Source organism: Pan paniscus, chromosome 6 (genome assembly GCF_029289425.2).
Source record: "Pan paniscus chromosome 6, NHGRI_mPanPan1-v2.0_pri, whole genome shotgun sequence".
NCBI lineage: Eukaryota > Metazoa > Chordata > Mammalia > Primates > Hominidae > Pan > Pan paniscus.
In genome coordinates this window covers 49,437,805-49,453,958 of record NC_073255.2, presented here as the reverse complement: position 1 = coordinate 49,453,958, position 16,154 = coordinate 49,437,805, and the positions used below count along the sequence as shown (strand labels likewise).

General features: G+C 52.6%; 1 protein-coding gene across 2 annotated transcripts in view; it reads left to right on the top strand.

Annotated features, from left to right (window-relative positions):
* Positions 1-213: 213 nt before the first annotated feature.
* Positions 214-16,154, top strand: part of NPC1L1 (NPC1 like intracellular cholesterol transporter 1) — a 28,753-nt gene continuing 12,812 nt past the window's right edge. For both annotated transcript variants that reach the window (XM_055115897.1, XM_034964032.2), the window contains exons 1-10: positions 214-267; positions 1,131-2,656; positions 4,525-4,625; positions 5,039-5,211; positions 5,499-5,627; positions 6,836-7,018; positions 7,612-7,726; positions 7,907-8,034; positions 9,261-9,398; positions 9,634-9,723. In XM_055115897.1, the coding sequence (XP_054971872.1) occupies positions 214-267; positions 1,131-2,656; positions 4,525-4,625; positions 5,039-5,211; positions 5,499-5,627; positions 6,836-7,018; positions 7,612-7,726; positions 7,907-8,034; positions 9,261-9,398; positions 9,634-9,723 (2,637 nt within the window). The remainder of the gene's footprint in view (positions 268-1,130; positions 2,657-4,524; positions 4,626-5,038; positions 5,212-5,498; positions 5,628-6,835; positions 7,019-7,611; positions 7,727-7,906; positions 8,035-9,260; positions 9,399-9,633; positions 9,724-16,154) is intronic.

The window sequence follows — 16,154 nt, the reverse complement described above, 5'->3', positions numbered from 1 at the left end:
GTGATGAGGCTCATCTAAAGCGGGGGCCTGTGGACTGGGGCCAAACAGTGGGAGTGGTGGATCATTAACCAGCAGGGCTCAGCCTCATTGGTCCCTAACCCAGTCAGGCCAGGGTTGTCATCAAAGGGGAGGAGGCTGCCTTAATGTGTGTTCAGCCTTTGGCTGTTCCTGAGGCCTGGCCTGGCTCCCCGCTGACCCCTTCCCAGACCTGGGATGGCGGAGGCCGGCCTGAGGGGCTGGCTGCTGTGGGCCCTGCTCCTGCGCTTGGTGAGTCCCAGGGCTTGGCTCCACCTCCCCTGCGGCCTCCAGTTAGGGACCCTGGGGCCAGCCATGTACCAGGCGAGCGTTACTGGGTGACAGCAAGGGAGCCTCAGGGCCTGCGGGCTGGGCAAGTCTCTGGACACATGAGGGATGCCAGGCCCCACAGAGGAGGGGTGCAGGTGGAGGGTTTCCGGGTTACAGGGTTGAATGCACACAGGGGTGAAAGAGGCTGCTGGACTGGGGTGCTCCAAGTCCCTCCTGTCACTGGCCCTACTGTGGGGTCCAGGCCTGCAGTTGAGGGAGGTCTGAGGCAAGGAGGTGCTGGGATGGGGTTACCTGGTGAGCATCACCTAGGGAGGACTGAGCACTCTGGAGGCTGGGAGAAAATCCAGCGCTGGCGCCTCTTAAGTTCCTCGCTCACTTTGTGTCTGGGAGGTGGGTGACAGCTTTTGGCCTCAAGCAGGTGGTGGTAGTGGTGGTGGGAGTCGGGGGGCCTCCTGAACAGACTCTCCATGAGAGACCCTGGCCTCTGGATGTGGTGTACAGTGTGGGGACTCAGGCTGACTTTGCCGTGGGCAGAGCCCGGGACCTTGGAGTCAGCTTTGCCTCCTTACCCATCTCTGGCCTCTCCAGCATGACTTTCCTAAGCTGCAGGTCTATCAGGCCACCCCCAGGAAGAAAGGCCAGTGTTGTCACTCCAACACTGGCTGGCTGGCACATGCCTCCAGGAGGCTTCCTACTCCCCACACTCCCCGCTTCCCTGCCCCTGCTCCATGTCCTTCTTACCCTCACACCCTCCCTGGCTGCCTGCTGCCTGGATGGCACCCAGCTGTGTCAGGGCCCACGCGTGATGTTGCTGTGCTCTGCAGGCCCAGAGTGAGCCTTACACACCCATCCACCAGCCTGGCTACTGCGCCTTCTATGACGAATGTGGGAAGAACCCAGAGCTGTCTGGAAGCCTCATGACACTCTCCAACGTGTCCTGCCTGTCCAACACGCCGGCCCGCAAGATCACAGGTGATCACCTGATCCTATTACAGAAGATCTGCCCCCGCCTCTACACCGGCCCCAACACCCAAGCCTGCTGCTCCGCCAAGCAGCTGGTATCACTGGAAGCGAGTCTGTCGATCACCAAGGCCCTCCTCACCCGCTGCCCAGCCTGCTCTGACAATTTTGTGAACCTGCACTGCCACAACACGTGCAGCCCCAACCAGAGCCTCTTCATCAATGTGACCCGCGTGGCCCAGCTAGGGGCTGGACAACTCCCAGCTGTGGTGGCCTATGAGGCCTTCTACCAGCATAGCTTTGCCGAGCAGAGCTATGACTCCTGCAGCCGTGTGCGCGTCCCTGCAGCTGCCACGCTGGCTGTGGGCACCATGTGTGGCGTGTATGGCTCTGCCCTTTGCAATGCCCAGCGCTGGCTCAACTTCCAGGGAGACACAGGCAATGGTCTGGCCCCACTGGACATCACCTTCCACCTCTTGGAGCCCGGCCAGGCCGTGGGGAGTGGGATTCAGCCTCTGAATGAGGGGGTTGCACGTTGCAATGAGTCCCAAGGTGACGACGTGGTGGCCTGCTCCTGCCAGGACTGTGCTGCATCCTGTCCTGCCATAGCCCGCCCCCAGGCCCTGGACTCCACCTTCTACCTGGGCCAGATGCCGGGCAGTCTGGTCCTCATCATCATCCTCTGCTCTGTCTTCGCTGTGGTCACCATCCTGCTTGTGGGATTCCGTGTGGCCCCCGCCAGGGACAAAAGCAAGATGGTGGACCCCAAGAAGGGCACCAGCCTCTCTGACAAGCTCAGCTTCTCCACCCACACCCTCCTTGGCCAGTTCTTCCAAGGCTGGGGCACGTGGGTGGCTTCGTGGCCTCTGACCATCTTGGTGCTATCTGTCATCCCGGTGGTGGCCTTGGCAGCGGGCCTGGTCTTTACAGAACTCACTACGGACCCCGTGGAGCTGTGGTCGGCCCCCAACAGCCAAGCCCGGAGTGAGAAAGCTTTCCATGACCAGCATTTTGGCCCCTTCTTCCGAACCAACCAGGTGATCCTGACGGCTCCTAACCGGTCCAGCTACAGGTATGACTCTCTGCTGCTGGGGCCCAAGAACTTCAGCGGAATCCTGGACCTGGACTTGCTGCTGGAGCTGCTAGAGCTGCAGGAGAGGCTGCGGCACCTCCAGGTATGGTCGCCCGAAGCACAGCGCAACATCTCCCTGCAGGACATCTGCTACGCCCCCCTCAATCCGGACAATACCAGTCTCTACGACTGCTGCATCAACAGCCTCCTGCAGTATTTCCAGAACAACCGCACACTCCTGCTGCTCACAGCCAACCAGACACTGATGGGGCAGACCTCCCAAGTCGACTGGAAGGACCATTTTCTGTACTGTGCCAAGTGAGTCCATGGTGGGGCCCAAGCGAGGAGTGGGCTGGGGCTGGGCTGCCATGGCCTCCTGGGAACCTGGCCGGGCATACAGCTGGTCCTGAAGGACCAGAGGTAGCTATTCCTACGGCTCTGGCCTGGGGCCGCCCAGATGATTATCTCTGCCCCTCGTCTGGCCGCCATTTCCTTTGGTCAGAGTTCCTGCTCATGGCTGCAGGTTTGTGCGTGGCCATCGCTGGCCCTTCAACCCCGAGTCCACTCTGTCTTTCTGCAGATTTCTTGACATGTGGGAGCTCCCTGCCACACTCTTGCTTTAAGTCTGACAGAGGAGCCCGATTGGCAGAGTACATATTTATATTTGCTATGTTTTGCTTCTTGTTTCTGTGCCAGGGGCCGTAGGGCCATCAGTAACCCATGAGGTACCATGGTATGCATTGGAAAAGGTGCCCTCAGGCCAGAGGTCGTGGCTGGTCTCAGGCACCTGGGCCGGGTGTCCTGGGGTAGGCCACAGCCACACACAGTTCTATTGATTGGGGTTCGGTCTTTGGTTCTGTCCACTCTGGTGTGCTGCCAACAAGATGCCAACAAGGCTGCTGGGCCAAGGGGGCCAAGAGCCAAGGGCAGCAGCAGGGCCTTGGCAGTGGAGGCTCCTTGAGGTTGGAGTAGAGCAGAGGTCCTCAAAATGAACGTTTAGTACTCCATACTCCAGAGCAAATGAGAGTTAAAAGGGGCAAATAGCATCTTAGTGTTATTATGAAAACAGTTCTGACCTTACAGACCCTGGAAAGGGTCTCCAGGACGCCTAAGGGCCCCAGGCCACACTTTGAGAACCACTGGATTGGAAGAGAGTGCCGACACTTTCTGTCCCCTGCTACCTGGCTCTGCATCCCTCAGCTGGGCCCCAAGTTTGGGCTGCTTCCCAGAGTGTCTGTGCCAGGAACCCAAGGGCTCTCTCTTGGAAATAGCAGGAACGAGAGGAGCCATTGTTTGCTCTGGGGAGGCATCATGGTCTGACCTCAGACTCATGTCTGATGGTAGCTTTATAGTCCATTATAGGGTATTATCTTTATTTTGACTTCGGATGCTCACAACAACTCTTGGGTGGTCCAATTATCTCCATTTTACAGACAGGAAAACTGAGGTTCAGAGGGGTGTGGTAAGCTGCTCAAGGTCACACAGCAACCAGCACTCGCTTGCTGAGATCTGAGAGAGGGGGGTAGAGAGCTTTGCTCAGGTGTCCCACTGCATCTTCACAATGACGGGCTTTGCAGAAAGGGCTAAGCTGAAGGACCTACAGACTTGCCTGAGGGCACCAGTCTAGTAAACTGTGAAAACATTGGCTCCTGGGCTCCAGGGTTCCAAATCTAACCTCAATACCTAAAGGGTTTCGGGGGCCCTAGGCAGGAGAAGGAGGCTGAGAGGGCAACGTTTGAGACAGCCCATGCCAGACCCCATGGCTCAAATCCCAGCTCTTCCACCCTCATGGGACTTCAGGTGTGACGCTCAATCCAGAGTCAGATAATGTCAGAGCCAGGAAGGTCAGGCCAGTGTGTGGAGACATGAGAGGCTCAGAGGGACAGGTCCCGGAGCAGCCCCTGCCTGCCACAGAGAAGGCACTCAGGGCAGCTCCAACTCACTCCGTGGGTGGGGGCCTGCAGGAGATCTTGCTGGATGGGAGCCATTTAGGACCCACTCGGCTGGGTCCTAAATAGCTAAATGGCCTAAATGCAGATAGCTGGGCTATCTGCAGCCAGTGTCCCCCACCCCACCAGCTCACCCTCCATAGTGCTGTGGGTCTGGGGTGGGAGGGGAAGGGAGGGGCCATAGGGACTGGGCAGGGCCAGGAAAGGCCCTTTCCCTTTGCGGTCATCTCCCTCCAGTGCCCCGCTCACCTTCAAGGATGGCACAGCCCTGGCCCTGAGCTGCATGGCTGACTACGGGGCCCCTGTCTTCCCCTTCCTTGCCATTGGGGGGTACAAAGGTAAGCTAAGTGGGCCCTGAGAGGAAGCCAAGGAAGATGCAGTATTGGGGCAGGAACCATAGACGGGAGGGTGGGAGTGGTGCTGGGGATTCTCGCGGCCTGGGGGTAGCCTGGCTTCTGGAAGCTGTAGGCCAACCCTGTCCTGTTTCCTCTCTCTGCCATCTCCTTTATCTTCTAGTAGTGTTACTCAGGCACTGTGGTTTTTCTGCCTGGGCCCAAAGGTCTCGCCTTTGGCTGAGAGAAGCGGGGTGTAGGAGGTAAGGCCATGTATCAGATGAGGAAGGAGTGGGGGAGAAGGAGCAAGGGGTGATGGGAGGGGTGCAGCTAGATAGGGGGAGGGAATATAGGGGTGCAGCTGGAGGGGGAGGGAGGCACGGGTGCAGCAGGAAGGGTCTGAGTATTTCTTATCCCAGGAAAGGACTATTCTGAGGCAGAGGCCCTGATCATGACGTTCTCCCTCAACAATTACCCTGCCGGGGACCCCCGTCTGGCCCAGGCCAAGCTGTGGGAGGAGGCCTTCTTGGAGGAAATGCGAGCCTTCCGGCGTCGGGCGGCTGGCGTGTTCCAGGTCACGTTCATGGCTGAGGTAGGGGCTGCAGGGTCCCTGGCTCTGGGGTTGCAACCCAGGTGGTCTTGGGTCAGTTCCTGTGTCCCCATCCTGGCCCTGGCCCTTCCTAAGTGACCCTGGGCAGTGGCTGCCTGCTCAGAACGGGGTGATTGTGATGGCTGTTCTTATAGCCTCACCTGCGATTATAGGGGGCCATCAGGCCCTATGACACAACACACAATTAGTGCCCAGTGACCGAGCTATTGAGAGCTGGCCTGGCTGAAGCAGGCACGGTCAGTGGGGGCTGGTCGGGTGTGTGTCCACAGCGCTCTCTGGAAGACGAGATCAATCGCACCACAGCTGAAGACCTGCCCATCTTTGCCACCAGCTACATTGTCATATTCCTGTACATCTCTCTGGCCCTGGGCAGCTATTCCAGCTGGAGCCGAGTGATGGTGAGAAGCGGGAGGGACACAGCTAAGTGGGCTAGCCCAGGACCCCAGGCATCTTCAGCAGTTCTTCTACAACTTTCCTAACCACAGCACCTCAGAACAGCAAAGTGGACACACCCAAGTGGCTGCCCCAAAGGGTAATACCTCTTGCAAGTGTTCTGTGCTGAAAGGTCAAGAACAATTTTCTTTTCTTTTCCTTTCTTTTTCTTCTCTTTTCTTTGCTTTTCTTTTCTCTTCTCTTTTCCCTCCTACCCTCTCTTTCTCTTTCTTTTCTTTCTCTCTCTGTTTCTCTTTTTCTCTCTTTCTTTCTTTTGAGACAGGGTCTTGCTCTGTTGCCCAGGCTGGAGTGCAGTGGCATGATCTTAGCTCACTGCAACCTCAAAACTCCTGGGCACAAGTGATCCTCCTGCTTCAGCCTCCCAAGTAGTTGGGACTATAGGCACTTGCCATTGTGCCCAGCTATTTTTTTTTTTTTGAGACAGAGTTTTGCTCTTGTTGCCCAGGCTGGAGTGTAACGGCGCAATCTCGGCTCACTGCAACCTCCGCCTCCTGGGTTCAAGCAATTCTCCTGCCTCAGCCTCCCGAGTAGCTGGCATTACAGGCATGTGCCACCACGCCCAGCTAATTTTGTGTTTTTAGTAGAGATGGGGTTTCTCCATGTTGGTCAGACTGGTCTTGAACTCCTGGCCTCAGGTGGTCCGCCCACCCAAAGTGCTGGGATTACATGCGTGAGCTACCACGTCCGGCCATTTTTTTTGTTTTTTATTTTTTGTAGAGATGGGGTCTCGCTTTTTGCCTAGGCTGCTCTCAAACTCCTGGGCTCAAGTGATTCTTCCTCATCAGCCTCCCAAAATGTTGAGATTACAGGTGTGAGCCAGCACACCTGGCCTAAGAGCAGTTTTCTGTCTGTTACATGCCATTCCCTCACTTGCCCAAATGCAAAGCTAAGACTTAAAATCTCTTGCAATGCATGCTCAAGGAAGATGGAATAGGCTCACCCATGCCTTTGGGTTTCCTGGACCTCCCCTTGGGAGGATGGCTCTGCAGAGGGGCTTTAATGTGAGATGTGAGCTCCTCACCACTGGGGGCAGTATCGGGCACCTGCAGGCACTGAGGGTGCCTGCCGGCTACTTTGTCTCGCCTAGCTGAGGCTGGTGGGCATACTGGGTAGGTGCTAGGTGGCTAGGGGGCTGAGCCTGTTTGCATTGCAGGTGGACTCCAAGGCCACGCTGGGCCTCGGCGGGGTGGCCGTGGTCCTGGGAGCAGTCATGGCTGCCATGGGCTTCTTCTCCTACTTGGGTATCCGCTCCTCCCTGGTCATCCTGCAAGTGGTTCCTTTCCTGGTGCTGTCCGTGGGGGCTGATAACATCTTCATCTTTGTTCTCGAGTACCAGGTAAGAAGGGAGGAGCTCTCCACACCCCCAACTGCCCACTCTTCTCCCAACCTCACCTCCTGGCCAGATGGGACTCTGGCGTGAATTTGCTGGGTCTCCCTGCAGACTCTTTCTGTTCATCGACACTCACGTTTACAATATCTGTAGAAACTAGAGTGTGTTGACATAAATGACTTCATCCTGCCTCTACCATCTGGAATTAGCTTTCTGTTAACCCCTTGCAATGTCTAGTAAAACCTCTCCATGTTAGTACATTACAGCCTCCTCCTGTCTTTATGCTGCTACGTAGCGTTCCATGGTAAGGATAAATCAGAGTCGATTTCACCTCTCCCTGTTGGTGAACAATTAGGGTTCCAACAGTGCTTGGAACAGGGATGCTATAGACATCTCAAATGCACCAACCACTTCTCCCAGCCAGACCCTGGAAGAAGAATATTGGCCATGGAGAGTATGAGAGTCTCTGATGATTCAGGAAGGTCAGAGCAGCTGCTCAGGCCTGGCTGCAGCTCTGGGCACTTGCCAACTCCCTGCTGGCCTTTGAGGGGCGGTGCCCTTGGAGGGCCCTGGCTCTTATCCCTGCTGTTCCCACACAGAGGCTGCCCCGGAGGCCTGGGGAGCCACGAGAGGTCCACATTGGGCGAGCCCTAGGCAGGGTGGCTCCCAGCATGCTGTTGTGCAGCCTCTCTGAGGCCATCTGCTTCTTCCTAGGTGAGCCTGGGTGAGACCTCCCCACTCGGCATTAGGCCTGCTGGGTTAGTGCCAGGGCCTAGGAGTTCCCAGAGGGCAGTGGGTATAGTGCAGACCCCCTTCCCCCTGCACCCTGTCAATGTCGGCTACCACTCTGCCCTTGAAGCCAGGGTGCCCTGACAGCCCTCTGCTCCCTCACAGGGGCCCTGACCCCCATGCCAGCTGTGCGGACCTTTGCCCTGACCTCTGGCCTTGCAGTGATCCTTGACTTCCTCCTGCAGATGTCAGCCTTTGTGGCCCTGCTCTCCCTGGACAGCAAGAGGCAGGAGGTAGGGGCAGCTGGGCCAGTACTGAGGGACCTGCCCCTGGGTTCCCACCATGGCAGGGAGATGGGGTGGCTTTACCACCACAGAGATGGCCCAGAGAATGGGGTGGGGGACAGGGGCATTGTGCCAGGAGAGTAATATTTAGGCCATGTATTCTCCAATTTCCTACAGAAAAATAAATTTGTTTTGACAATTTTTTAAATATAATCAAACCTCCTAAAGTGCATGAGGTTGAGAAATAAAATACAGTTGACCCTTGAACAATGTGGAGATTAGGGCACCGACTGTCTAAGCAGTTGAAAATCTGCATGTAACTTTTTTTTTTTTTTTTTGAGACGGAGTTTCACTCTGTCACCCAGGCTGGAGTGCAATGGCGCGATATCAGCTCACCACAACCTCTGCCTCCCGGGTTCAAGCGATTCTCCTGCCTCAGCCTCCCGATTACTGGGATTACAGGCCCCCTCCTCCCGCACGCCTGGCTAATTTTTGCGTTTTTAATAGAGATGGGGTTTCACCATGTTGGTCAGGTTGGTCTCGAACTCCTGACCTCAGGTGATCCGCCCACCTTGGCCTCCCAAAGTGCTGGCGTGAGCCACCATGCCTGGTCTGCATGTAACATTTGACCCTTCTAAACTTAATTCCTACTAGCCTACTATTGACTGGAAGCCTTAATGATAACATAAATAGTCGATAACACATCTTTTGAATGTTATATGTATTATAAACTGTATTCTTACAATAAAGGAAGCAAGAAAAAAGAAAATGTTAGTAAGAAAATCATAAGGAAGAGAAAATCTATTTACTATTCACGAAGTGAAAGTGGATCATCATGAGGGTCTTCATCCTCGTTGTCTTCAGGTTGAGTAGGCTGAGGAAGAGAAGGAAGAGGAGGAAGAGGAGGGCTTGATCTTGCTGTTTCAGGGGCGGCAGAGGTGGAAGAAAATCCAGGGATAAGTGAGCCCAGGCAGTTCAAACTCGTGTTGTTCAAGGGTCAGCTGTATAAATGAGAGGTCGACAGGAGTTGATCTGTTGGTTCCCATGATGGTGTAAAATTTAAAGATATTTTATCAAGATTAAAATAAAAGCAAAGAAAACAGCACACTGGTATGTCTCCATGAGGGCACTGGCACGGGCCACCCACAGAAGGTGACACTCCCTGGGGGCAAGAAGGTGGTCCCCGGGGCCTTGTCTGCTCTGGGACTACCTTGAGGGGGTGCCTCCCACTCCAGGCCTCCCGGTTGGACGTCTGCTGCTGCGTCAAGCCCCGGGAGCTGCCCCCGCCTGGCCAGGGAGAGGGGCTCCTGCTTGGCTTCTTCCAAAAGGCCTATGCCCCCTTCCTGCTGCACTGGATCACTCGAGGTGTTGTGGTGAGTGGGCCTTGAACCACACGAGAGCAGGGGCACTAGGTGGGGACCTCGCCTCAGGGAGAGCAGGGTTGGAGGAGGGGAGGTTGCCTAGGCCCAAATGCTGATACTTGGGGCTGGCACGCAAGTCTGCTCAACTCCAGAATGTTGCCCATGACACCCTGACTGACTTAAATTTGTGGGGAGATGGGGGACGGCTGTTGGGCAGGGTGGTCTCATGCAGCAGGTCCCTTCTCAGCTGCTGCTGTTTCTCGCCCTGTTCGGAGTGAGCCTCTACTCCATGTGCCACATCAGCGTGGGACTGGACCAGGAGCTGGCCCTGCCCAAGGTGAGCCCAGGCCCTTCTCAACCCTTAGGCCCCTGGGATTTGGGGAGGGGCAGTAGCAACCAGCAGGGATGGGTTGGGGGGTCTCCGGCCAGGGGCTTGGCCAGAGGTGCAGAATTGTTCATTGCTTTGGAGGCACCTCCAGCAGTCCTGGGGAGTGAAGCCACATTCGTGTATGAACAGCACAACAGCCAGGTGCCAGCCCCAGGCCACAGTAAGAGAGATGGCCCAGGCATCGGAGGGCTGTCCATGTGAGACGGCAGGCCACAAAGAATGACTGCCACTTTGCTGAGTGCCTGCCCAGTGTCCAGCCCTGCGAATTCTCTGGGCCTAAAGCCCGGGGAGGGCAGGGGTTCAGGGGAAGGAAAGCCTCGTGGTTGGAGGGGACCTCCAAGGTCACATAGGATTTGCAGAGGGAAGTGATGACAGACTCGCCAGTGGGAGGCTAGGGTGAGCCCAGGTGTGTTTCCTGGGCGTGGCAGCGACTGTGGGGGTGGGATGAGCTGGAGGCCAAGGGCATGGTGGGGGAGAGTGCTGATTGCCCAGCCTGGACCAGTAAGTGTGTGGGCCAACAGGCACAATGCATCAGCCAAGGCTGGGGACCCGGCTCCTCTGGATATGCATCAGCGGTGGCCATGGGCTGGTGGCCAAGAGGAAGCAGCCACAGACAACAAAGTCTGAGACACATGGTCAGACTGCATGAGCAAGCTCTAGGGAGAGGGAAGGCATCAAGGGGACTCGATGTCTAGGTCCCATCTGGGGAACTGTGATGGAGGTTTGGGCAAGGGTCTGGGTACTGGCAGGAGCCCCAGTGGAAGCAGCCAGGCCTGAGCCCACAACAAGGCTGAGTGGGGTGCGGCTGGGGTAGGTGTGTTAGGCAGTACTGGCCTGGGGTCCTGGAAGCCAGGTGAGGGAGGACAAGAGCAGATGGCTCAGGACTGTACTTTGGGTGACTTTATGGAGGGAGAGCAGGTGAGGAGTCACAGAATGAACCTGCCACCTGCAGAAGCCCTGGGGGCTATGCCACAGGGCTGAGGTGAAGAGGGTCTCTAGTGCCCCAAGAGCAAGAAGGAAGGACGTGATGGGCTGCCAGACCCTGCTGAGGTTTTATGTTGATGTCTTTTGTTTATTTTTCTGTTGGGGACATTTGTTTCTTACTGCTTTTAAAAATTTTATCATTTTTTTCCTGTTTTTTATTGTGGTAAAATACACATAATAGAAAATTACCATTGTAACCATTTTTAAGTGTACAGTTCAGTGATATTAAGTACACTCATACTATTCAACTATCACCACCATCCATCTCCAAAACTCTTTCCTTTTTGCAAAATTGAAACTTTACCCAACAAACAGTGACTCCCCATTCTCCCCTCCCCTCAGCCCCTGACACAACCACCATTTATTTATTTATTTTGAAACAGAGTTTCACTCTTGTTGCCCAGGCTGGAGTGCAATGGTGTGATCTCGGCTCACCGCAATCTCCGCCTCCCGGGTTCAAGTGATTCTCCTGCCTCAGCCTCCCAAGTAACTGGGATTACAGGTGGCCGCCACCACGCCCAGCTAATTTTTGTATTTTTAGTAGAGACAGGGTTTCACCATGTTGGCCTGGCTGGTCTTGAACTTCTGACCTCAGGTGATCCACCAGCCTTGGCCTCCCAAAGTGCTGGGATTACAGGTGTGAGCCACCGCACCTGGCCTCTACTTTTTCTTTTTTTTTTTTGAGATGGAGTCTTGCTCTGTCACCCAGGCTGGAGTGCAATGATGCAGACTCGGCTTACTGCAGCCTCCACCTCCCAGGTTCAAGCGATTCTCCTGCCTCAACATCCTGAGTAGCTGGGACTACAGCCGTGTGCCACCACGTCCAACTAATTTTTGTACTTTTAGTAGAGACAGGGTTTCGCCATGTTGGCCAGGCTGGTCTCGAACTCCGGACCTTGTGATCTGCCTGCTTTGGCCTCCCAAAGTGCTGGGATTACAGGCATGAACCACTGTGCCCGGCCCATTTACTTTCTGTTCTATGAGTTTGACCACTCTAGGCACCTCAGGTAAGTGAACTCATACAATATTTATTTTTTTGGCTGGGAGTGGTGGCTCACTCCTGTAATCCCAGCACTTTGGGAGGCTGAGGCAGGCAGATCACCTGAGGTCAGGAGTTTGAGACCAGCTTGACCAACATGGAGAAACCCCATCTCTACTAAAAATACAAAGTTAACTGGGCATGGTGGCACATGCCTGTAATCCCAGCTACTCAGGAGGCTGAGGCAGGAGAATCACTTGAACCTGGGAGGCAGAGGTTGTGGTAAACTGAGATCACGCCATTGCACTCCAGCCTGGGTAACAGAGTCAGGATTCGTCTCAAAAAAAAAAAAAGTCTATTTTGTCTGATATTAGTATAGCTACCCCTATTCTCTTTTGGTTACTATTTACATGGAATATCTTTTTTCTGTTCTTCCACTTTCAATCTATTTGTGTTTTTGGATCTAAGGTGAGTCTCTTGGAGACAGCATATAGTTAGATCACGTTTTGCTGTTTTTTAGCAGATGGGGGCTGCCTAGGGCACAGTATGCTGACTCTCACAATCTCGATCGTGTGTGTGTGTGTGTGTGTGTGTGTTTAATTCATTCTACCACTCTTTTTTTTCTTTTTTTTTGAGATGGAGCCTCAGTCTGTCACCCAGGCTGGAGTGCAGTGGAGCGATCTCAGCTCACTGCAACTTACACCTCCCAGGTTCAAGCAATTCTCCTGCCTCAGCCTCCTGAGTAGCTGGGATTATAGGTGCATGCCACAATGCCTGGCTAATTTTTTTGTATTTTTTGTAGAGACAGGGTTTCACCATGTTGGCCAGGCTGGTCTCAAACTCCTGACTTTGAGTAATCCACCCACCTCGGCTTCCCAAAGTGCTGGGATTACAGGCGTGAGCCACCATGCCTGGTCCTACTACTCTCTTTTGATTGGAGAGTTTAATCCATTTACATTTACAGTAATTATTGATAAGGAGGGATTTACTTCTGTCATTTTGCTATTTGTTTTCTATATGCCTTGTAGATTTTTTGTTTCTCATTTCCTGCATTACTGACTTATTTTGTGCTTAGTTGATTGCTACTAGTGAAATTTTACATTTTCCTTCTCATTTTCTTTTGTGCATAGTCTACAGCTAATTTTATTTGTGATTACCATGGGGATTATCTTAAATGTGCTGAAGTTATAACACTCTAAATTTATGCCAACTTTGTTTCCATAGCATATAAAAACTCTGCCCTATAACAACTCCATCTTACCTCCCTTTCAGTTATTGATGTCACAAAATTATATCTTGAGCTAGCCATGGTGGCTTATGCCTGAAATCCCAATGCTTTGAGAGGTGGAGGCAAGAGGATTGCTTGAGGCCAGGAATTTGAGGCCAGCCTGGCCAACACAGTGAGATCCCATCTCTAGAAAAAATTTAAAATTTAGCTGGGCAAGATGGCACGTGCCTGTAGTCCCAGCTATGTGGGAGGCTTGCTTGAGTCCAGGAATTCAAGTATGCAGTCAGCTATGATCATGCCACTGCACTCCCGCCTGAGCAACAGAGAGACACCTTGTCTCAAAAAATTTTATTTTTCAGCTGGGTGCAGTGGCTCATGGCTGCAATCCCAGCACTTTGTGAGGTGGTTGGATCACTTGAGGCCAGGAGTTCAAGATTAGCCTGGCCAACGTGACAAAACCCCATCTCTACTAAAAATACAAAAATTAGCCAGGCATGGTGGCACACAACTGTAAACCTAGCTACTTGGGAGGCTGAGACATGAGAATTGCTTGAATCTAGGAGGTAGAGGTTGCAGTGAGCTGGGATCGTACCACTGTACTCCAGCTTGGGCGACAGAGTGAGACTATGTCTCAAAAACTTTTGTATTTTTATGCATTATGTATCCAAAATCATAGGCTAATGATTTTTTTTGCATGAGTCTCTTAAATCATGTACAAAAAGGTGGAGTTATAAATCATAACATTTATAACTGCCCATTTATTTACCTTTGCCAGGGATTTATTTATTTATTTAAAGAGGCAGAGTCTTGCTCTGTTGCCCAGGCTGAAATGCAGTGGTGTGATCATAGCTCACTATAACCTCAAACTCCCGGCCTCAAAAGATCCTCTCACCTCAGCCACCTGAAGTACTGGGATTACAGGTGTAAGCCACTATGCCTAGCCAAGGGATTTTTATTTCTTCATACATCTTTGAGTTACTGCTGATGTCTCTTTTTTTTTTTTTTGAGAAGTTGTTTTGCTCTTGTTGCCCACCCAGGCTGGAGTGCAGTGGCATGATCTCAGCTCACCGCAACCTCTGCCTCCCGGGTTCAAGTGATTCTCCTGCCTCAGCCCCCAGAGTACTGGGATTACAGGCATGTGCCACCACGCCAGGCTAATTTTGTATTTTTAGTAGAGATGGGGTTTCTCCATGTTGGTCAGGCTGGTCTCGAACTCCCAACCTCAGGTGATCTGCCCGCCTTGGCCTCCCAAAGTGCTGGGATTACAGGCATGAGCCACCATGCCTGGCCTGTCTAATGTCTTTTTATTTCAACCTACAGGATTCCTTTTAGCATTTCTTTCAGGGAAGGTCTAGTGATAACGAACTCCTTCAGCTTTTGTTTATCTGAGAATGTCTTAATTTCACCCTCATTTTAATTTTTAAAAATTTTTTATTTATTTTGAGATGGAGTTTCACTCTTGTCGCCCAGGCTGGAGTACAATGGTGTGATCTCACCTCACTGCAACCTCCGCCTCCTGGGTTCAAGTGATTCTCCTGCCTCGGCCTCCTGAGTAGCTGAGATTACAGGTGCATGCCACCATGCCAGGCTAATTTTTGTATTTTTAATAGAGACGGGGTTTTACCATGTTGGCCAGGCTGGTCATGAACTCCTGACCTCAGGTGATCCACCCGCCTTGGCCTCCCAAAGTGCTGGGATTACAGGCGTGAGCCACTGTGCCCGGCCCATTTTTATTTTTTAATTAAAACTTTTTTTTGAGATGGGGGTCTCACTATGTTACTCAGGCTGGTCTCGAACTTTTGGGCTCAGGTGATCCTCGTGTCTCAGCCTCCCAAAGTATTGGGATTATAGGACGAATCACCTCATCTGGCATCTCCCTCATTTTTATTTTTAATTTTTAGTTTTTTTTTTGTTTTTTGTTTTTTTTGAGATGGAGTCTCACTCTGTCGCCCAGATTGGAGTGCAGTGGTGTGATCTCGGCTCACTGCGACCTCCACCTCCCAGGTTCAAGAGATTCTACTACCTCAGCCTCCAAAGTAGCTGGGATTACAGGTGCATGCCTCCACGCCTGGCTAATTTTTGTATTTTTAGCAGAGATGGGGTCTCACCATGTTAGTCAAGCTGGTCTCAAACTCCTGGCCTCAAATAATCTGTCTGCCTCGGCCTCCCAAAGTGCTGGGATTACAGGCATGAGCCACCATGCCTGGCCTTCTCCCTCATTTTTAAGTGACAGTTTTGCTGGAATTAGGATTCTTCATTGACAATTGTTTTTTCTTCAGCACTTGTTTTTTGTTGTTGTTGTTTGTTTTTGAGACAGAGTCTCACTCTGTCATCCAGGCTGGAGTGCAGTGGCACGATCTCAGCTCACTGCAACCTCTGCTTCTCAGGTTCAAGTGATTCTCCTGCTTCATCCTCCTGAGTAGCTGGGATTACAGGTTTGTGCCACCATGCCTGGCTAATTTTTGTATTTTCAGTAGAGATGGGGTTTTGCCATGTTGGCCAGGCTGGTCTCAAACTCCTGACCTCAGGTGATCCACCTGCCTCAGCCTCCTGAAGTGCTGGGATTACAGGCATGAGCCACCATGCCCAGCATTCTTCAGCACTTTCAATTTACAAACCCACTGCCATCTGGGCTTCAAGGTTTCTGATGAGAAATATGCTGATAATCTTTTTGAGGATCTTTTGTATATGCCAAGTCACTTCTTTTTTTTCAATATTTTCTATTTTTTAAAAAACTTATTTTATTTTACTTTTTATTTTTATTTTTTAGAGACAGGGTCTTGCTATGTTGCCTAGAATGGACTTGAAACCCTGGGCTCAAGCAATCCTCCCACCTCAGCCTCTTGAGTAGCTGGGACTACAGGTATATGCCACCATGCCTGGCTTGTCTTTGGTTTTTGACAGCTAAATTATAATATCCAGCTGGGTGCAGTGGCTTATGCCTGTAATCCCAGCACTTTGGGAGGCCAAGGTGGGTGGATCACAAGGTCAAGAGATCAAGACCATCCTGGCCAACATGATGAAACCCCATCTCTACTAAAAATACAAAAATTAGCTGGGCATGGTTGTGCGCACTTGTAGTCCAAGATACTTGGGAGGCTGAGGCAGGAGAATCACTTGAACCCAGGAGGCAGAGGTTGCAGTGAGCTGAGATCGTGCCACTGCACTCCAGCCTGGCAACAGAGCAAG